The sequence below is a fragment of the Oncorhynchus tshawytscha genome, unplaced genomic scaffold (genome assembly GCF_018296145.1).
Source record: "Oncorhynchus tshawytscha isolate Ot180627B unplaced genomic scaffold, Otsh_v2.0 Un_contig_447_pilon_pilon, whole genome shotgun sequence".
Lineage (NCBI taxonomy): Eukaryota > Metazoa > Chordata > Actinopteri > Salmoniformes > Salmonidae > Oncorhynchus > Oncorhynchus tshawytscha.
Window position 1 is genome coordinate 780,179 of NW_024609818.1, and position 22,322 is coordinate 802,500.

Below are 22,322 nucleotides of genomic sequence, written 5' to 3' on the forward strand. Positions count from 1 at the left end.
TACAATAGCAATGACAAATGAGGCAAAGAACAAATTAATTTACAATCTTGTTCAGGGCAGTTGAACATCTTTCACTCATGAAAATACTCACCAGAATGAATTTGACAGTGTGGGAGGTGTAGTTGACAGACTTCTGAGGGCAGTCGATGTTGAACAGGGGTCCTGCAGGTATCTTGCCTCTCTGGGATAGAAGCCTCCTGTCCCAGTGGACTGTCCTATAGAGCACCTCTCCCTCTCCCTCCATCCTGAACACCAGGCCTGTTATACTGCACTGGAACAGAACTGTCCCAGGGGACTGTCCTATAGAGCACCTCTGCCTCTCCCTCCATCCTGAACACCAGGCCTGTTATACTGCACTGGAACAGACCTGCACTGGGGCACTGGAACCTAGAGGAAACAATGGTGAAGAATGACATTTTAATGACATTCCCTGAATATGACCTGAAAAATGAGGCATTGTCCTACAAACTATTGATGAGAAGACAGGTAAAATAATACTAAGTTACCTGTATGCTCCCTTGCCCTCATGATCGTAGATTTCTGCTTCAAAGTTTTCAAGAGACCTCTAAAATGGAAAAACAATAGATTTGAAAGATTATGAAGAGAAATGTAATAGAAACATAGTCAACTTGTATTTCTTTCCAGTGAGGGTCTTACCATGGGAGGATCAGTAGTACACAGGCTCTGGTCCACTACTCTACATTCTGTGATGTTTAACTCCTCCATGGCCTCAGCTGAGCTGTCAGACACTGACACAGTCCTGGCTCTCTTCTTCCATTGTCCCATTAGTCGATGATGGCAAGGTGAAGGCCTGTCCAACAATGGGATCATTGGGATCCAGGAGGAGAGGAGAATCTGCACAAAAAATAGTGTAAACATCAAATGTTGTTAGTTACTGGTTTGAAGTGGTCTTTGTATTAAATACAGATGTAGGATCTTAATTTGAGCCATGTTTGCTTCAGCAGGAAAATAATCCTGCAGCAACAGGAAATGTTTACTATTTTTTATTTAACTAGGCAAATAAGTTAAGAACAAATTCCTATTTACAATGACGCCCTACCCCGACCAATCCCGCACGACGCTGGACCAATTGTGCGCAGCCCTATTGGACTCCAATTACGGCCGGTTGTGATACAGCCTGGAAATCGAACCAGGGACTGTAGTGGCGCCTCTAGCACTGAGATGCAGTGCCTTAGACCGCTGCGCCCCCTGGTAGCACATTGTGTATTATAATTAACTGACAGTTTTTGATACATTGATATTCGGGCAAATCAAGTGGAAAATACAAACATCAGAGAACTTTCAACTCCAAAACATTACGAGTTTGCATTTCCTGCTGTGTAGTAAAATTCTTTGCAACAAATGAGTGATCAAATTAAGATCCTACATCTGTAAGACCATCTCCTTCTCTTACCTTGGGTTCTAGGAGGATTATGGGCCATGTCTAAAGTCAATTTTGAGCAAGGAACATATAGTAGATCATATATAGTAGATATTCTCTGCAAACACTGCAATCTACTGTGTGTGTGTAAATTAGATAGAGAGACCAGTAAAGATTGTAGTATTTCCTACGAAAATGAATTTGTATTTTTTAAATTTGACCTTTATTTAACTATGCAAGTCAGTTAAATACACATTTTTATTTACGACGGCCTAGGAACAGCGGGTTAACTGCCTTGTTCAGGGGCAGAACGACAGATTTTTACCTTATCAGGTCGGGGATTCGATATAGCAACCTTCCGGTTAATGGTCCAACGCTCTATTTGTGGAACGTTCCAACAGGAATCTGTTCCAAAAACTTCATAAAGTTCAAGGTTGCCAATGAACAACGCATACAAAGTGGTTTGATCAATTAATCTAGCTAACTAGCTGCGGAATAGGCATCAACTCACCGCATAGTTTATCCTTAAAAAGGTTTGTCCACTAATTCTGTACTACCACGAAAATACAATTCAAAACCAAATAAATCCTTAACTTCTACCACACCCTCTCTCACTGTAGTTCTACCAATCTGTTTTACAGCCTCTGCATATGATACATCATGACTGATCCTGTATCTCTGAGCCTCTCTATCCTCTCTCTGTACCTGGCATCCACTTTGTTCTCCCCCACAATTACAGCACTTAACCTTCACATTGCTTCCACATCCACCGTCATCATGTTCTTCTCCACACTTGGCACATCTTTCCTTTACACTGAGCAGCTACATGTCCCATTCTTTGGTATTTAAAACACTGCAGTGCACATGGGACAAATTCTCTAACATTGAAACTAAGGAATCCTATACGTACATTTCCGGCAAAACCTTCAAAGCCTTTGACATCCATCTCATCGATTTATTATTACATTCATGGTCCTTTGATTCTCTACAACTCAATCTATTTTTCAGCATTAGTTAGTCAGATAAGGTGTAAGTGAGGCCCTGTGGTCTCATTAAACACCATCACCACTTTCCACTCCAACACATCACTGCTCTTGCTTCCTACCTTGGCCCTCTTTATGCTTTCTTTACTAGACGCTCCACTGCTTTCTGTATCATCTCTCTTCTTCTTTCTTTACTAGACGCTCCACTGCTTTCTGTATCATCTCTCTTCTTCTTCTTTCTTTACTAGACGCTCCACTGCTTTCTGTATCATCTCTCTTCTTCTTTCTTTACTAGACGCTCCACTGCTTTCTGTATCATCTCTTCTTCTTCTTCTTTCTTTACTAGACGCTCCACTGCTTTCTGTATCATCTCTCTTCTTCTTTCTTTACTAGACGCTCCACTGCTTTCTGTATCATCTCTCTTCTTGTTCTTTCTTTACTAGACGCTCCACTGCTTTCTGTATCATCTCTCTTCTTCTTCTTTCTTTACTAGACGCTCCACTGCTTTCTGTATCATCTCTCTTCTTCTTCTTTCTTTACTAGACGCTCCACTGCTTTCTGTATCATCTCTCTTCTTCTTCTTTCTTTACTAGACGCTCCACTGCTTTCTGTATCATCTCTCTTCTTCTTCTTTCTTTACTAGACGCTCCACTGCTTTCTGTATCATCTCTCTTCTTCTTTCTTTACTAGACGCTCCACTGCTTTCTGTATCATCTCTCTTCTTCTTCTTTCTTTACTAGACGCTCCACTGCTTTCTGTATCATCTCTTCTTCTTCTTTCTTTACTAGACGCTCCACTGCTTTCTGTATCATCTCTCTTCTTCTTCTTTCTTTACTAGACGCTCCACTGCTTTCTGTATCATCTCTCTTCTTCTTCTTTCTTTACTAGACGCTCCACTGCTTTCTGTATCATCTCTCTTCTTCTTTCTTTACTAGACGCTCCACTGCTTTCTGTATCATCTCTCTTCTTCTTCTTTCTTTACTAGACGCTCCACTGCTTTCTGTATCATCTCTCTTCTTCTTTCTTTACTAGACGCTCCACTGCTTTCTGTATCATCTCTTCTTCTTTCTTTACTAGACGCTCCACTGCTTTCTATCATCTCTCTTCTTGTTCTTTCTTTACTAGACGCTCCACTGCTTTCTGTATCATCTCTCTTCTTCTTTCTTTACTAGACGCTCCACTGCTTTCTGTATCATCTCTCTTCTTCTTCTTTCTTTACTACGCTCCACTGCTTTCTGTATCATCTCTCTTCTTCTTTCTTTACTAGACGCTCCACTGCTTTCTGTATCATCTCTCTTCTTCTTCTTTCTTTACTAGACGCTCCACTGCTTTCTGTATCATCTCTCTTCCTCTTCTTTCTTTACTAGACGCTCCACTGCTTTCTGTATCATCTCTCTTCTTCTTCTTTCTTTACTAGACGCTCCACTGCTTTCTGTATCATCTCTCTTCTTCTTCTTTCTTTACTAGACACTCCACTGCTTTCTGCATCATCTCTCTTTTCTTCTTTCTTTACTAGACGCTCCACTGCTTTCTGTATCATCTCTCTTCCTCTTCTTTCTTTACTAGACGCTCCACTGCTTTCTGTATCATCTCTCTTCTTCTTCTTTCTTTACTGTTAGCTCCACTGCTTTCTGTATCATCTCTCTTCTTCTTCTTTCTTTACTAGACGCTCCACTGCTTTCTGTATCATCTCTCTTCTTCTTCTTTCTTTACTAGACGCTCCACTGCTTTCTGTATCATCTCTCTTCTTTTTCAGACGCTCCACTGCTTTTGTATCATCTCTCTTCTTTTCTTTCTTTACTAGACGCTCCACTGCTTTCTGTATCATCTCTTCTTCTTCTTTCTTTACTAGACGCTCCACTGCTTTCTGTATCATCTCTCTTCTTCTTTCTTTACTAGACGCTCCACTGCTTTCTGTATCATCTCTCTTCTTCTTTCTTTACTAGACGCTCCACTGCTTTCTGCATCATCTCTCTTCTTCTTCTTCTTTCTTTACTAGACGCTCCACTGCTTTCTGTATCATCTCTCTTCTTCTTTCTTTACTAGACGCTCCACTGCTTTCTGTATCATCTCTCTTCTTCTGGTTCTGTTTTTCTTTCTTTACTAGACGCTCCACTGCTTTCTGTATCATCTCTCTTCTTCTTTTTCTTTACTAGACGCTCCACTGCTTTCTGTATCATCTCTCTTCTTCTTTCTTTACTAGACGCTCCACTGCTTTCTGTATCATCTCTCTTCTTCTTTCTTTACTAGACGCTCCACTGCTTTCTGTATCATCTCTCTTCTTCTTTTTTACTAGAGCTCCACTGCTTTCTGTATCATCTCTCTTCTTCTTTCTTTACTAGACGCTCCACTGCTTTCTGTATCATCTCTCTTCTTCTTCTTTCTTTACTAGACGCTCCACTGCTTTCTGTATCATCTCTCTTCTTCTTTCTTTACTAGACGCTCCACTGCTTTCTGTATCATCTCTCTTCTTCTTTCTTTACTAGACGCTCCACTGCTTTCTGCATCATCTCTCTTCTTCCTGTCTTTCCACTACAGACCGTTCCTGTCCTTGACCCTCATCCTCCTGCTCCACACCATCGCAACTGACACCCATATTGTTCTCATTCAGCTGTTGCTTCACCAACTTTTTCTCCGTTTCCTCTAATTCGTCCGCACTACTCGCCTCCATTTCCGACCTTTTCCGACTAAGATTCTTTCCCCCCCAAGGGAAATTAGTTAATGAATTGCCTGGTTGCAGGACAATTCCAATGGAACTGTTAACAGACATTAAACAGGAATTATCGTGAATAACTGCTATCAACCAGTGTCCAAACAAGTTGTTTTTATGCAATGTAATTATAATAGAAAAACAGAACTACAGTTGAACTGCTAAATTACCACACGTAGAGCACTAGGGGTGATGTGTTATAACCTGTTATTACACTTTGGCTATTGACATAACTGACCGTAGGCCTGCTAGGGATTGTGACGTTTTGTTCATATTAGGCATATCTGTAAAATAGGAACGGAATAGCCCATGTCTTCAGACTGTTTTCATTATGTTAGTAGTGGTGCTGGTTCTGTTTTCATTATGTTAGTAGTGGTGCTGGTCCTGTTTTCATTATGTTAGTAGTGGTGCTGGTACTGTTTTCATTATGTTAGTAGTGGTGCTGGTACTGTTTTCATTATGTTAGTAGTGGTGCTGGTACTGTTTTCATTATGTTAGTAGTGGTGCTGGTACTGTTTTCATTATGTTAGTAGTGGTGCTGGTACTGTTTTCATTATGTTAGTAGTGGTGCTGGTACTGTTTTCATTATGTTAGTAGTGGTGCTGGTACTGTTTTCATTATGTTAGTAGTGGTGCTGGTACTGTTTTCATTATGTTAGTAGTGGTGCTGGTACTGTTTTCATTATGTTAGTAGTGGTGCTGGTACTGTTTTCATTATGTTAGTAGTGGTGCTGGTACTGTTTTCATTATGTTAGTAGTGGTGCTGGTTCTGTTTTCATTATGTTAGTAGGGTGCTGGTCCTGTTTTCATTATGTTAGTAGGGGTGCTGGTCCTGTTTTCATTATGTTAGTAGTGGTGCTGGTCCTGTTTTCATTATGTTAGTAGTGGTGCTGGTTCTGTTTTCATTATGTTAGTAGGGGTGCTGGTCCTGTTTTCATTATGTTAGTAGGGGTGCTGGTTCTGTTTTCATTATGTTAGTAGGGGTGCTGGTACTGTTTTCATTATGTTAGTAGTGGTGCTGGTACTGTTTTCATTATGTTAGTAGTGGTGCTGGTACTGTTTTCATTATGTTAGTAGTGGTGCTGGTACTGTTTTCATTATGTTAGTAGTGGTGCTGGTACTGTTTTCATTATGTTAGTAGTGGTGCTGGTACTGTTTTCATTATGTTAGTAGTGGTGCTGGTACTGTTTTCATTATGTTAGTAGTGGTGCTGGTACTGTTTTCATTATGTTAGTAGTGGTGCTGGTACTGTTTTCATTATGTTAGTAGTGGTGCTGGTCCTGTTTTCATTATGTTAGTAGTGGTGCTGGTCCTGTTTTCATTATGTTAGTAGTGGTGCTGGTACTGTTTTCATTATGTTAGTAGTGGTGCTGTTAGTAGTGGTGCTGTAGTACTGTTTTCATTATGTTAGTAGTGGTGCTGGTTCTGTTTTCATTATGTTAGTAGTGGTGCTGGTCCTGTTTTCATTATGTTAGTAGTGGTGCTGGTCCTGTTTTCATTATGTTAGTAGTGGTGCTGGTCCTGTTTTCATTATGTTAGTAGTGGTGCTGGTTCTGTTTTCATTATGTTAGTAGTGGTGCTGGTTCTGTTTTCATTATGTTAGTAGTGGTGCTGGTACTGTTTTCATTATGTTAATAGGGGTGCTGGTACTGTTTTCATTGTTAGTAGTGGTGCTGGTTCTGTTTTCATTATGTTAGTAGTGGTGCTGGTCCTGTTTTCATTATGTTAGTAGTGGTGCTGGTCCTGTTTTCATTATGTTAGTAGTGGTGCTGGTACTGTTTTCATTATGTTAGTAGTGGTGCTGGTACTGTTTTCATTATGTTAGTAATGGTGCTGGTTCTGTTTTCATTATGTTAGTAGTGGTGCTGGTCCTGTTTTCATTATGTTAGTAGTGTGGTGCTGGTACTGTTTTCATTATGTTAGTAGTGGTGCTGGTACTGTTTTCATTATGTTAGTAGTGGTGCTGGTACTGTTTTCATTATGTTAGTAGTGGTGCTGGTACTGTTTTCATTATGTTAGTAGTGGTGCTGGTACTGTTTTCATTATGTTAGTAGGGGTGCTGGTACTGTTTTCATTATGTTAGTAGTGGTGCTGGTTCTGTTTTCATTATGTTAGTAGTGGTGCTGGTCCTGTTTTCATTATGTTAGTAGTGGTGCTGGTCCTGTTTTCATTATGTTAGTAGTGGTGCTGGTCCTGTTTTCATTATGTTAGTAGTGGTGCTGGTCCTGTTTTCATTATGTTAGTAGTGGTGCTGGTTCTGTTTTCATTATGTTAGTAGTTGTGCTGGTCCTGTTTTCATTATGTTAGTAGTGGTGCTGGTCCTGTTTTCATTATGTTAGTAGGGGTGCTGGTCCTGTTTTCATTATGTTAGTAGGGGTGCTGGTACTGTTTTCATTATGTTAGTAGTGGTGCTGGTTCTGTTTTCATTATGTTAGTAGTGGTGCTGGTCCTGTTTTCATTATGTTCGTAGTGGTGCTGGTCCTGTTTTCATTATGTTAGTAGTGGTGCTGGTCCTGTTTTCATTATGTTAGTAGTGGTGCTGGTTCTGTTTTCATTATGTTAGTAGTTGTGCTGGTCCTGTTTTCATTATGTTAGTAGTGGTGCTGGTCCTGTTTTCATTATGTTAGTAGGGGTGCTGGTCCTGTTTTCATTATGTTAGTAGGGGTGCTGGTACTGTTTTCATTATGTTAGTAGTGGTGCTGGTTCTGTTTTCATTATGTTAGTAGTGGTGCTGGTCCTGTTTTCATTATGTTAGTAGTGGTGCTGGTAATGTTTTCATTATGTTAGTAGTGGTGCTGGTACTGTTTTCATTATGTTAGTAGTGGTGCTGGTCCTGTTTTCATTATGTTAGTAGTGGTGCTGGTACTGTTTTCATTATGTTAGTAGTGGTGCTGGTCCTGTGTTTTTGTCCACTGGGTGTCATCAGAGTGTTAATAATGTATTTTTGTCTGCAGCAGAGTGTTAAGACAGGGTTTCCCCAACTCGGTCCTGGGCCCCATCATGGCATTGTAAGCACTAAGCACCATGCTCTACCAGCTGAGCTAGAGGACTCCTCTAGGTCCTTGCAGTTTTAGTTCATGGAGTTGAGCTTAAAGCTAGAGGACTCCTCTAGGTCCTTGCAGTTGTAGTTAATGGAGTTGAGCTTAAAGCTAGAGGACTCCTCTAGGTCCTTGCAGTTGTAGTTCATGGAGTTGAGCTTAAAGCTAGAGGACTCCTCTAGGTCCTTGCAGTTGTAGTTCATGGAGTTGAGCTTAAAGCTAGAGGACTCCTCTAGGTCCTTGCAGTTGTAGTTCATGGAGTTGAGCTTAAAGCTAGAGGACTCCTCTAGGTCCTTGCAGTTGTAGTTCATGGAGTTGAGCTTAAAGCTAGAGGACTCCTCTAGGTCCTACCAGTTTTAGTTCATGGAGTTGAGCTTCGAGCTAGAGGACTCCTCTAGGTCTTTCCAGTTTTAGTTCATGGAGTTGAGCTTCGAGCTAGAGGACTCCTCTAGGTCCTTGCAGTTTTAGTTCATGGAGTTGAGCTTCGAGCTAGAGGACTCCTCTAGGTCTTTCCAGTTTTAGTTCATGGAGTTGAGCTTCGATGGCCAATCTGACATTCAAACTACAACCACAAAGCAGTTTCTCTGTTTTGTTAAACAGGGTGGAGAAATGTACACACTCACATTCATAAACAGAGAGATGGATGCAACGACTAACCATCCACGAGGTCAACGTCGTGTTGGAGGCTTTATGGTGTTTGTTTACAACCACATTGTTTTGAAACGATGTGGTAAAATCCGCGTGTCTTTTGGGTTACGACGGGGTGTGACCGTTGAACTATGATCATGAAGCATTTTTCAGTAATATTCTTATTTTAAAAACCTATGCGGTGCTCCCATTTGGGTCCAGCGACTGTCAAGCCAAAACCGTTATGCTGAGAGTTCCGACCACCTTGACGAGGTCGCTAGTGGTCGGGTTAAGGTTGCTAAAATTGGCCTTACCGAGGCTTCTTTAAAACATGACAATGTTCAGTTTGAAGATGCTAAAAAGGTATTGGTGTCTGAAAACGATTCAGATGAAATGTTATTTGTCACATGCTTGGTAAACAACAAGTATAGACTAGCAGGGAAATGCTAACTAACGTCTCCTCCCAACAATGCAGAGAAATAAAATAGAAACGGTCATAACAGGTAATTACAGCGTATTCAGAAAGTATTCAGACCCCTCCCCCTTTTCCACATGTTGTTACGTTACAGCCTTATTCTACAATGGATTAAATACATTTCCTCCTCATCAATCTACACACAATATCTATAATGACAAAGCATAACAGGTTTTTGGAAATGTTTGCAAATGTATCAAAAATAAAAACCCAAAATGCCTTATTTACATAAGTATTCCGAGCCTTTGCTATGGAAGGAATTGTCCGTAGAGCTCCGAGACTGGATTGTGTAAAGGCACAGATCTGGGGAAGGGAACCAAAACATAACTACAGTGCACTGTAGCAGTTCTATTCTCTATTCACTTCTCCAAACTGTTGGTTTAAGAGCTGTTGTTTTGACATTTTAGGATCTTTTAAATGAATTTCCTCCAGACATCTTGGATCATGGGAACTTACCGGTAACATATATTTATTGGAGATAGGAAATATTACTACATTATATTCATCATACTGTTTCCTCTAGGTTCCAGTGCCCCAGTGCAGGTCTGTTCCAGTGCAGTATAACAGGCCTGGTGTTCAGGATGGAGGGAGAAGGAGAGGTGCTCTATAGGACAGTCCACTGGGACAGGAGGCTTCTATCCCAGAGAGGCAAGAGGCCTGCAGGACCTCTGTTCATGTTTAGATGCCTTAAGGGGTCTGTCAGTCAACTACACCTCCCACACTGTCAGATGCATTCTGGTAAGTATTCATATCAAGAAACATTCAGGAGTGAAAGAGGGATTTCACTTTCAAGACCACTCTAAAAATATGCTACATTGTCTTCATTTTCAATTCAATTGTAGTACAGTGTATTCAGAAAGTATTCAGACCCCTTGACTTTTTAGTTAAAGTCTTATTCTATGAAATTACAAGCTTGGCACACCTGCATTTGCGGAGCTTTTCCCATTCTTCTCTGCAGATCCTCAAGTTCTGTCAGTTTGAATGGGAAGTATCGCTGCACAACTGTGTGCTTAGGGTCATTGTCCCGTTGGAAGGTGAACAATCTGACATCCTGAGCGCTCTGGAGCAGGTTTTCATCAAGGATCTCTCAGTACTTTGTTCCATTCATCTTTCCCTCGATCCTGACTAGTATTCCAGTCCATGCCACTGAAAAACATCCCCACATCATGATTCTGCCACCACCATGCTTCACCATAGGTATGGTGCCAGGTTTCCTCCAGACGTGACGCTTGGCATTCAGGCCAAAGAGTTCAATCTTGGTTTCATCCGACCAGAGAATCTTGTTTCTCATGGTCTGTCCTTTAGGAGCCTTTTGGCAAACTACAAGCGGGCTGTCATGTGCCTTTTACTGAGGTGTGGCTTCCGTCTGGCCACCCTACCACAAAGGCCTGTGCTGCAGAGATGGTTGTCCTTCTGGAAGGTTCTCCCATCTCCACAGAGGAACTCTGGAGCTCTTTCAGTGTGACCATCAGGTTCTTGGTCACCTCCCTGACCAAGGCCCTTCTCCCCTGATTGCTCAGTTTGGCCAGGTGGCCAGCTCTGGGAAGAGTCTTGGTGGTTACAAACTTATTCCATTTAAGAATGATGGAAGCCACTGTGTTTATGGGGACCTTCTATGCTACATAAATGTTTTGGTACCCTTCCCCAGATCTGTGCCTCGACATAATCCTGTCTCTGCGCTCTACGGACAATTCCTTCAACCTCATGGCTTGGTTTTTGCTCTGAAATGCACTGTCAACATTCGGACCTTATATAGACAGGTGTGTGCCTTTCCAATTATGTCCAATCAATTTAATTTAGAATAGGTGGACTCCAATCAAGTTGTAGAAACATCTCAAGGATAATCAATAGAAACGGGATGCACCTGAGCAAAATTTCGAGTCTCATAGCAAAGGGTCTGAATACTTCTAAAAACCTGTTTTGCTTTGTCATTATGGGGTATTATTTGTAGATTGATGAGGACAAATTGTTATTATATCAATTTTAGAACAAGGCTGTAATGTAACAAAATGTTGATAAAGTCAAGGGTTCTGAACACTTTCTGAATGCACCGTATAGAACTAGAAAACCAGTTTACGACTATGAAATGGCGTCACTAAGCCAAATGTTATATTGTATATCTGAGACAGCTCTAAATGTTCTCTTTCTTTCCCAGGTGGTGGATGTGACTTCCTGTCTGTAGCCCATGTGACTGATGACTGAGTTTATCCCTCCTCGTGAGACAACAGACACACATGTCACAATATACATCACTGGATTCTGTCTCGGTAGGTCCCTTGTTTCTTGTCAATCATTGGCTTAGTGTCTGACTGCTGATTTCACCAATATCTTCTTTAAGTAAACCAGTCACACCTTTATTAATGCAACTGCAGACAGAAGTTGACAATGGAAACACAGCTTGTATGTTTCAGAGTAAGTTCTGCAGCCCACCTAAGGGCACAGCTGATTATATACATGTGGTCACTCCCTAGTGGTGTGATCACCTACGTCAATGTATGTGTCCAATGAGCTGAGGTTACCTTATAAGGCAACCTAGTACAATAGTTTCTCTGAATTCATTAGCATTGTCCACTGTTACACAAAATGTCAACACCAGACAGTGGTAACTTCTCTTTATCTAGTTTCAGTTTGACTCAGACCTAACATGCAAGCACACTCTTACAACAGCTGGAGCATAACCACATAGATGGCTTGTGCAATGTAGATGGCTTGTGCAATGTAGACCACTTCTATCTGGCTGGAATTCAATCAAACACACAATGGGGAATGTAATGCTAGCATAACAGCTAAACATGTAATCAAACACACAATGGGGAATGTAATGCTAGCATAACGGCTAAACATATAATCAAACACACAATGGGGAATGTAATGCTGGCATAACGGCTAAACATGTAATCAAACCATTATGGAGAGTAGCAAGGAACAAGTAGCAAGTTTGACTGAATTCCATCTGTTGACCTTTTTCATCTTATTGCTTTATTCTCAAACTTTATGTATTTTTTTAACCATATAAATAAAATATTTAAAAAAGTCATTTTGAAGCACAACTAACCTGTTTATTGTTGGTCCTTTCAAGGTGCGGGAGGTGATTGAAAGGGATGGAATTAGAGAAATTCTAACAACTTCTCAGTGTAAACTGACCCTGAAAAAAGAATACACCCTCTCCACTTATTCTGCAGATGGACATCAAATACAACCAAACGCAAATCTGGGCTATTTTTGAAGAACAATTTTTTATATTCCGATGTAACTTTTCATTTCATTCTCACTGACTACAAAGGTCTCTTGATTTCAGGAAGCAGTGTTTGTGAAATGTGATTCCTATGAAAACAACTACTTTCAGTTGTTCTTATAAACTACAGTTAAAGAAGTTGATCTGCTTCTGAAAGAAAAGGAAGGTGATGAACTTGTATGGAACAGACTTGTCTGGCTGCCAGGTAACAGACATTCAGAGATCAAATCAAATGAGGTCAGACCAGGAGCAGCAGAACTAGTACATGTTGTAGTTCTCTGATAGTATTATTGTTACGTGTTGTAGTTCTCTGATAGTAGTACTGTTACATGTTGTAGTTCTCTGATAGTAGTACTGTTACATGTTGTAGTTCTCTGATAGTAGTACTGTTACATGTTGTAGTACTGTTACATGTTGTAGTTCTGTTACATGTTGTAGTTCTCTGATAGTAGTACTGTTACATGTTGTAGTTCTCTGATAGTAGTACTGTTACATGTTGTAGTACTGTTACATGTTGTAGTTCTCTGGTAGTAGTACTGTTACATGTTGTAGTTCTCTGATAGTAGTACTGTTACATGTTGTAGTACTGTTACATGTTGTAGTACTGTTACATGTTGTAGTACTGTTACATGTTGTAGTTCTCTGATAGTAGTACTGTTACATGTTGTAGTTCTCTGATAATAGTACTGTTACATGTTGTAGTTCTCTGATAGTAGTACTGTTACATGTTGTAGTTCTCTGATAGTAGTACTGTTACATGTTGTAGTTCTCTGATAGTATTACTGTTACATGTTGTAGTTCTCTGATAGTATTACTGTTACATGTTGTAGTTCTCTGATAGTAGTACTGTTACATGTTGTAGTTCTCTGATAATAGTACTGTTACATGTTGTAGTTCTCTGATAGTAGTACTGTTACATGTTGTAGTACTGTTACATGTTGTAGTACTGTTACATGTTGTAGTACTGTTACATGTTGTAGTTCTCTGATAGCATTATTGTTATTGAACTATGATTGCAGCCATAACAAGTTAACTTGTTTGCAGTGTGGACAAGTTACAATGCCTTTTCTTGACTTGTCATGCATGTTGGGACCAGGGATTTCATTGTTGTATATACTATGTGTAGGCTGTGTAGACTCGCTATGTGCAACTTAGGGGACGGCTGTCGGCATCAACAATACACATTTAGAGCCAAACACAACAAGGCATACATTGAAAAAACACAGAAAATCAACGATCAAATGGATTACATAACTGTACATGTAAACCTAGGCGTACTGCTCAAATCTGTCCAAATAAGATTCCCTCATTGTGAGCAATTAGCTAGCTCACGTGCAAATGGGTGCTAATTAATGCTATGCTAACATTGGTGCGGTAGTTGGTCATATAAAAATATACCACTGCACTGGTATTACATGAATATTACAAAGTACATATGAAGAATACATACAAATATATGTTATTAATTCATAATAAAGTAACAAGTGATAACTTCTAGGCTACAATCCAGTACATTATAATGTGACCTTTCTGAGTATATATCAAACAGCAGGGCTGGTTTTAAGATTACATTTCTGGGCTGGTTCTAGGATGACATTTCTGGGCTGGTTCTGGATGATATTTCTGGGCTGGTTCTAGGGTGATATTTCTGGGCTGGTTCTACGGGGGTATTTCTGGGCTGGTTCTAGGATGGCATTTATGGGCTGGTACTAGGATGACATTTCTGGGATGGTTCTGGGATTACATTTCTGGGCTGGTTCTAGGGTGACATTTCTCTAGATGACATTTCTGGGCTGGTTCTAAGATGACATTTCTGGGCTGGTTCTAGGATGACATTTCTGGGCTGGTTCTATTTCTGGGTTGGTTCTAGGATGATATTTCTGACATTTCTGGGCTGGTTCTAGGATGATATTTCTGGGCTGGTTCTAGGATGATATTTCTGGGCTGGTTCTAGGATTATATTTATGGGCTGGTTCTAGGATTAGATTTATGGGCTGGTTCTAATGACATTTCTGGGCTGGTTGAATTTCTGGGCTGGGTGATATTTCTGAGTTGGTTCTAGGATTATATTTATGGGCTGGTTCTAGGATGATGTTCATGGGCTGGTTTTAGAATGATATTTATGGGCTGGTTCTAGAATGATATTTCAGGGATGGTTCTAGGATGATATTCATGGCCTGGTTCTAGAATAACATTTATTGTCTGGTTCTAGGATGATTTTTCTATGCTGGTTCTATGTTGGGAGGGGGGGACATTTCTTCTCTGTTTCTGAGCTAATATCCTGCAACTGACTGCCAGTCTGTCTGTCTAACTGTCTGCCTCTGCCTGCCTATCTGGGTAAGCTGAACACACAAATAAGTAAGGAGGGAGAGGGGGAGGAGAGAAAGAGAGAGAGACAGCAGAAGACTGAAGACAGACAGGGACACACAGCAGAAGACTGAAGACAGACAGAGGGAGAGAGAGACAGAGAGAGAGAGAGAGGCAGAGAGAGAGAGGGAGGCAGAGAGAGAGAGAGAGGGGAGAGAGAGAGAGAGAGAGAGAGAGAGAGAGAGAGAGAGAGAGAGAGGTTGTAGGACAGAGAGAGAGAGGCAGAGAGAGAGAGAAAGAGAGAGAGAGGCAGAGAGAGAGAGAGAGAGAGAGGAGAGAGAGAGAGAGAGAGGCAGAGAGAGAGAGGGCAGAGAGAGAAAGAGAGAGAGAGGCAGAGAGAGAGAGAGAGAGAGAGAGAGAGAGAGAGAGAGAGAGAGAGAGAGAGAGAGAGAGAGGGCAGAGAGAGAGAGAGGGGCAGAGGGAGAGAGGCAGAGAGAGAGAGAGGAGAGAGAGAGGCAGAGAGAGAGAGAGAGAGAGAGAGAGAGAGAGAGAGAGAGCAGAGAGAGAGAGAGAGAGGGGCAGAGAGAGAGAGAGAGCGAGAGGCAGAGAGAGAGAGAGAGGCAGAGAGAGAGATAGAGGTTGTAGGACAGGAGAGAGGGATATCTTTGCTCTGTGCAACATGGATTCCTCCACAACAGCACTGCTCCTCTGTTCTCTACTCTGGACAGGTAAACTACTACTGCTGCTTCTCTCTACATTACAATGCAGAACATGTTATTAAACTATAAGCTGCTTCTCTCAACATTACAATGCAGAACGTGTTATTAAATCCTTTACGGGGATAGTTCAGAGATTTAAAAAAAAACATTTTTGTTTCCCAATCTTGAAAGCAGTCTAAAGACAAGGCCAGGAAATAAATATCTACATATGTTAAATTGCTGCACTATCCCTTTTAAGTAGATATTATTAGTTCTAAACTGCTTTAAAAAAGTTATTATGAATATACAAAATAACTAATATTATGAATAAACTAATAAACTAATGTTGCGATGGTTTAGAATTCTTAATCTTAACATAAAATGTTTCTCAGAAATGTAAATGCACGGTGATACATTTCCTTTTTTTACTGTAGATGTGAATTTATAATACCGTGTTAATATCATGTCCATTGGTCTAGTCTTGCTGAGTCATGGTCCTATTGGATGTTTGCTCTGGGGTGGCATTTGTTTGCTGTTCTCCCCACAGACCAGACTGAAAGCTCACAGTCTGCCCCTGTGTGTGTGTTTTATGTGAGTGTGTGTATGTGTGTTTGGTGTGTGTGTGTGTGTGTGTGTGTGTTTGGTGTGTGTGTGTATGTGTGTGTGTTTGGTGTGTGAGTGTGTGTGTTTGGTGTGTGAGTGTACGTGCGTGCCTGCATGCCTTTAGATGTATACCATTCAATGTGGACATGGTCTATATTACTCTATATGTGTGAATCCTGTATATGCAAGAATAGCGTGAGTGTGTGTGTGTGTGTGTGTGTGTGTGTGTGTGTGTGTGTGTGTGTGTGTGTGTGTGTGTGTGTGTGTGTGTGTGTGTGTGTGTGTGTGTGTGTGTGTGTGTGTGTGTGTGTGTGTGTGTGTGTGTGTGTGTGTGTGTGTGTGTGTGTGTGTGTGTGTGTGTGTGTGTGTGTGTGTGAGTGAGTGTGAGTGTGTGTACGTGCTTGTGTATGAGTGTGAGTGTGAGTGAGTGTGTGTACGTGCTTGTGTGTGAGTGTGAGTGTGAGTGTGTGTGTGTACGTGCTTGTGTATGAGTGTGAGTGTGAGTGAGTGTGTGTACATGCTTGTGTGTGAGTGTGAGTGTGTGTGTGTACGTGCTTGTGTATGAGTGTGAGTGTGAGTGTGTACGTGCTTGTGTGAGTGAGTGTGTGTCAACTCATTGAACTCCCCCTTTGGGTGGAACCCTGAACTCTCTCTTGCATCGGAGGATGTCAATAACTAGTGTGTGTCTCTCTTAGTGTCTATTTCTGTGTGTGTGCGTGTGTGTGTGTGTGTGTGTGTGTGTGTGTGTGTGTGTGTGCGTGTGTCTCTCTCTGTGTGTGTGTGTGTGTGTGTGTGCTATAACCTTGTCTCTTCTCTCCTACAGTGTGTGTTTTTGTTATGTGTGTGTGTGTTACTAACCTATCTCTCCTACAGTGTGTGTTTGTGTTATATGTGTGTGTGTGTGTTACTAACCTATCTCTCCTACTGTGTGTGTGTGTGTGTGTTACTAACCTATCTCTCCTCATTTTTACATTTTACATTGAGTCATTTAGCAGAGTGCCTGACAGAGCATTCGCCTGAAGATAGCTTGCATTCATGCATTCCAAGATGGCGTAGCAGTCGGACGTCTGTTTTGTCTTTGTCTTGTCTTTGTCTTGTCGTATATATCGTTTTCTTTGTATATTTTTTAAAAATATTTTTAATCTCAATATCCATCTACGGACTGAACATACTCTCCTGCATCCCGCCTCACCCAATGTGGTACGGATCTGCTATTTTTATACTTTAGAACCGGAACCCCCATCAGAAGCTAGCCAGCTAACTAGCTACTAGCTAGTAGTTAGCCACTGCTAGCTGTCCTTACCGTTAACCCAGGCATCAGCCGGCCTCGGTCCTGCCGGTCTGCACAGCGTGATGCCAACCCAGAGCATATCGGACTGCTTTTCTCTACCACATCTCTGGACTCCTACCGCAAGCTCTGAACCTTTACACCGGATCATCGCAGCTAGCTAGCTGCTATCCGAGTGGCTACTCATGGCTAACGTCTCTGTCCTGAAGAAAGCACCAGTTAGCCTGGAGATAGCCTTGAGCTAGGCCCATGTTCCGGCTAGCCGAAGAGATCCATCAGACAATTCCTGGGCTTCAATACCTCTTTTGCTAATTGGCCTGGACCCTTTGCTGACGAAATGGAGCCCTGCCGATCCAACATGCCTGGTCTGCAGACGTGACCATCCAAGTGGGTTTCAACAAGCTCTTCCATTGCGACGTCCCCCTAAGGCCCATCTGCTAGCCTGCTAGCCCTGGTCTGCCGACGTGACCGTCCAAGGGGTTTCAATAGGCTCCTCCATTGTGACGTCCCCCTGAGGCCCATCTGCTAGCCTGCTAGCCCTGGTCTGCTAGCTGTCTGAATCGTCGTGTCTCCAGCTCGCCTGGCTGCTCACTGGACCCTATGATTCCTCTGCAACACATGCCACTCCCTAATGTCAATATACCTTGTCTACTGCTGTTTTGGTTAGTGATTGTCTTATTTCACTGTAGAGCCTCCAGCCCAGCTCAATATGCCTTGGCTAGCCCCTTTGTTCCACCCCACACATGCGGTGACCTCACCTGGCTTAAATGGTGCCTCTAGAGACAAAACCTCTCTCATCGTCACTCAATGCCTAGGTTTACCTCCACTGTACTCACATCATACCATACCCTTGTCTGTACATTAGGCCTTGAATCTATTTTTCCGCGCCCTGAAATCTTATCCTACCCTTATCCCACTCCTCCTCTTTTCCTCTGGTGATGTAGAAATTAACCCAGGCCCTGCAGCCCCCAACATCACTCCCCAGGCGCTCTCATTTGTTGAATTCTGTAACCGTAAAAGCTTTGGTTTCATGCATGTTAACATCAGAAGCCTCCTTCCTAGGTTTGTTTTACTCACTGCTTTAGCACACTCCGCCAACCCGGATGTCCTAGCTGTGTCTGAATCCTGGCTTAGGAAGGCCATCAAATATCCTGAAATTTCCATCCATAACTATAACATTTCCCGACAAGATAGATCTGCCAAAGGGGGCGGAGTTGCAATCTACTGCAGAGATAGCCTGTAGAGTTCTGTCACACTATCCAAGTCTGTGCCCTATCAATTTGAGCTTCTACTTCTAAAAATCCACCTTTCCAGAAACAAGTCTCTCATCGTTGCCGCTTGTTATACACCCCCTTCAGCCCCCAGCTGTGCCCTGGACATCATATGTGAATTGATCGCCCCCATCTGTCTTCAGAGTTCGTACTGTTAGGTGACCTAAACTGGGACATGCATAATGCCCCAAATCTCACACAAATGATCAAGGAACCTACCAGGTACAACCCTAAATCTGTAACCATGGGCACCCTCTTAGATATCATCCTGACCAACTTGCCCTCTAAATACGCCTCTGCTGTCTTCAACCACTATCTCAGCAATCATTGCCTCATTGCCTGCGTGTGTAATGGGTCCGCGGTCAAACGACCACCCCTCATCACTGTCAAACGCTCCCTAAAACACTTCAGCGAGCAGGCCTTTCTAATCAACCTGGCCCGGGTATCCTGGGAGGATATTGGCCTCATCCCATCAGTAGAGGATGTCTGGTTGCTCTTAAAAAGTGTTTTCCTCACCATCTTAAATAAGCATGCCCCATTCAAAACATTTAGAACTAAGAACAGATATAGCCCTTGGTTCATCCCAAACTTGACTGCCCTTGACCAGCACAAAAGCATCCTGTGGCGTTCTGCATTAGCATCGAATAGCCCCGGCAATTTGCACATTTTCAGGGAACTCAGGAACCAATATTCTCAGCCAGTTAGGAAAGCTAAGGCTAGCTTTTTCAAACAGAAACTTGCTTCCTGTAGCACTAATTCCAAAAAGTTTTGAGACACTGTAAAGTCCATGGAGAACAAGACCACCTCCCCCCAGCAGCCCACTGCACTGAGGCTAGGAAACACTGTCACCACCGATAAATCTACGATAATCGACAATTTCAACAAGCATTTTTCTATGGCTGGCCATGCTTTCCACCTGGCAACCCTTACCCCGGCCAACATTTCAGCACCCCCTGCAGCAACTTGCCCACGCCCCCCCAGTACTCCTTCATCCAAATCCAGGCAGCTGATGTTCGGAAAGAACTGCAAAATCTGGATCCCTACAAATCAGCTGGGCTAGACAATCTGGACCCTCTCTTCCTAAAATTATCATTCGAAATTGTTGCAACACCTATTACTAGCCTATTCAATCTCTCTCTCAAGCCAAGTTAACAAACAGATTACCGATCATTTCGAATCCCAATGTACCTTCTCCACTATGCAATCTGGTTTCCGAGATGGTCATGGGTGCACCTCAGCCACGCTCAAAGTCCAAAACGATATCATAACCGCAATCGATAAGAGACATTACTGTGCAGCTGTCTTCATCGACCTGGCCTCTTGCTGCTCCGTAGGCAAGTACCATGGTCTTGTTTTGGATGCAAGCTTAGACTAGAAGGCAGAGGAGCGGGGTGATGTGGGAGAACATGGGAAGGTTGAACCAGGTGGGCTGCAGCATTCTGGGTAAGTTGCAGGGGTTTGATGGCACAAGCAGGGAGCCCAGCTAACAATGAGTTGCAGTAGTCCAGACAGGAGAGAACAAGTCCCTGGAGTAGGACCTGCGCCACTTCCTGTGTGAGGAAAGGTCGTACTCTGCAGATGTTGTAGAGCATGAACCTGCAGGAGCAAGTCATTGCTTTGATGTTTGCAGAGAACGACAGGGTGTTGTCCAGGGTCACACCAGGGTGTTGTCCAGGGTCACGCCAGGGTGTTGTCCAGGGTCACGCCAGGGTGTTGTCCAGGGTCACGCCAGGGTGTTGTCCAGAGTCACGCCAGGGTGTTGTCCAGGGTCACGCCAGGGTGTTGTCCAGGGTCACGCCAGGGTGTTGTCCAGAGTCACGCCAGGGTGTTGTCCAGGGTCACGCCAAAATTCTTTACACACTGGGTGGGGGACAACTTGGAGTTGTCAACCGTGATGGAGAGGTCTTGGAGTGGTCAGGCCTTCCCCCAAGAAGAAAAGCAGCTCCATCTTGTCGACGTTGAGCTTGAGATGGTGGGCCGACATTCCAAGCTGAGATATCTGCCAGGCAAGCAGAGATGTGTGTCACCACCTGGGTGTCAGAAGGAGGGAAGGAGAAAAATAGTTGAGTGTCATCCGCATAGCAATGATAGGAGAGACCATGAGAGGATATGACAGAGCCATGTGACTTGGTATAAAGAGAAAAGAGGAGAGGGCCTAGATCTGAGCCCTGGGGACACCTATAGAGTGTATGGCAGTGTGTGTGTTACTTACTTATCTCTCCCTCCTATCCAGTATGTGCCCAGGCACCAGTAGTGTCAGTTGAGCCCAGGTCAGCAGGGGTCCGGCAGGGGGAGTCGGTCAGTTTTCGCTGCCGGGTGGTTAGTGGGTCACAGCCCGTCCATCTGGAGTGGAAGAGAACCAACAACCATCCACTGGCAGGTGGGGCTCTGACCACACATATGCACACAGGCAGCCAGACACACACAGGCACGCACACGCACGCACACACAGCCCTTGAATGGTACTCAACTACACAATAGCTGTGACACAATGTTAAATGGACAGTTTATAAAAATGTGATGATTGAACTGGTTTTAACTGGTCCTAACTGGTCATAAGTGGTTAGATGGTTCTAACTTGTTCTAACCGGTCCTATCTACTCTGTCCTTAGATAACGTGAAGATTGGCCCGGATGGTTCCGTGCTCACCATCGCTAACACCAGGAACAGTAACCAGGGGCAGTACCGTTGCGTGGCAACTAACTCTGCGGGCCGAAGCACCATGATGGCCTCACTGACCATCAAACGTGAGTGACCATCCCTAACCTAGAGATAAAGCTCCAGGGAGGGACAGGGCTGAGGGAAGAAGAGGCCCAGAGATAGAGCTCCAGGGAGGAACAGGGCTGAGGGGAGAAGAGGCCCAGAGATAGAGCTCCAGGGAGGGACAGGGCTGAGGGGAGAAGAGGCCCAGAGATAGAGCTCCAGGGAGGGACAGGGCTGAGGGGAGAAGAGGCCCAGAGATAGAGCTCCAGGAGTGAGGATGGATGGGTGGTGATGTAGAGGATCATGGGTAAGGGTAGAATGGAGATGGGTGTATAGTGAGAGGAATCAGGAGGGCTGTGGTTATAGTAGTTGACATGTAGTGTCAGGGTAGGATGGAGAAGGGTGTATAGTGAGAGGAATCAGGAGGGCTGTAGTTATAGTAGTTGACATGTAGTGTCAGGGTAGGATGGAGAAGGGTGTATAGTGAGAGGAATCAGGAGGGCTGTAGTTATAGTAGTTGACATGTAGTGTCAGGGTAGGATGGAGAAGGGTGTATAGTGAGAGGAATCAGGAGGGCTGTAGTTATAGTAGTTGACATGTAGTGTCAGGGTAGGATGGAGAAGGGTGTATAGTGAGAGGAATCAGGAGGGCTGTAGTTATAGAAGTTGACATGTAGTGTCAGGGTAGGATGGAGAAGGGTGTATAGTGAGAGGAATCAGGAGGGCTGTAGTTATAGTGGTGACATGTAGTGTCAGGGTAGGATGGAGAAGGGTGTATAGTGAGAGGAATCAGGAGGGCTGTAGTTATAGTGGTGACATGTAGTGTCAGGGTAGGATGGAGAAGGGTGTATAGTGAGAGGAATCAGGAGGGCTGTAGTTATAGTGGTGACATGTAGTGTCAGGGTAGGATGGAGAAGGGTGTATAGTGAGAGGAATCAGGAGGGCTGTAGTTATAGTAGTTGACATGTAGTGCTAGAGTTGGAGGATCATTCTTCATATGGTTGG

At 43.2% G+C, this 22,322-nt stretch overlaps 2 protein-coding genes across 4 annotated transcripts in view; both read left to right on the top strand.

Annotated features, from left to right (window-relative positions):
* LOC112241595 overlaps positions 1-13,540 on the top strand; it is a 64,018-nt gene extending 50,478 nt beyond the window's left edge. For all 3 annotated transcript variants that reach the window (XM_042318892.1, XM_042318891.1, XM_042318895.1), the window contains 3 exons: positions 9,737-9,951; positions 11,369-11,480; positions 12,293-13,540. In XM_042318892.1, the coding sequence (XP_042174826.1) occupies positions 9,737-9,951; positions 11,369-11,415 (262 nt within the window). In that variant the 3' untranslated portion in view covers positions 11,416-11,480; positions 12,293-13,540. The remainder of the gene's footprint in view (positions 1-9,736; positions 9,952-11,368; positions 11,481-12,292) is intronic.
* A 1,788-nt stretch (positions 13,541-15,328) lies between these two features.
* Positions 15,329-22,322, top strand: part of LOC121846089 (basement membrane-specific heparan sulfate proteoglycan core protein-like) — a 10,802-nt gene continuing 3,808 nt past the window's right edge. Inside the window, exons 1-3 of the mRNA XM_042318876.1 lie at positions 15,329-15,483; positions 20,849-20,995; positions 21,228-21,362. Coding sequence (XP_042174810.1) covers positions 15,435-15,483; positions 20,849-20,995; positions 21,228-21,362 — 331 coding nt within the window. The 5' untranslated portion in view covers positions 15,329-15,434. The remainder of the gene's footprint in view (positions 15,484-20,848; positions 20,996-21,227; positions 21,363-22,322) is intronic.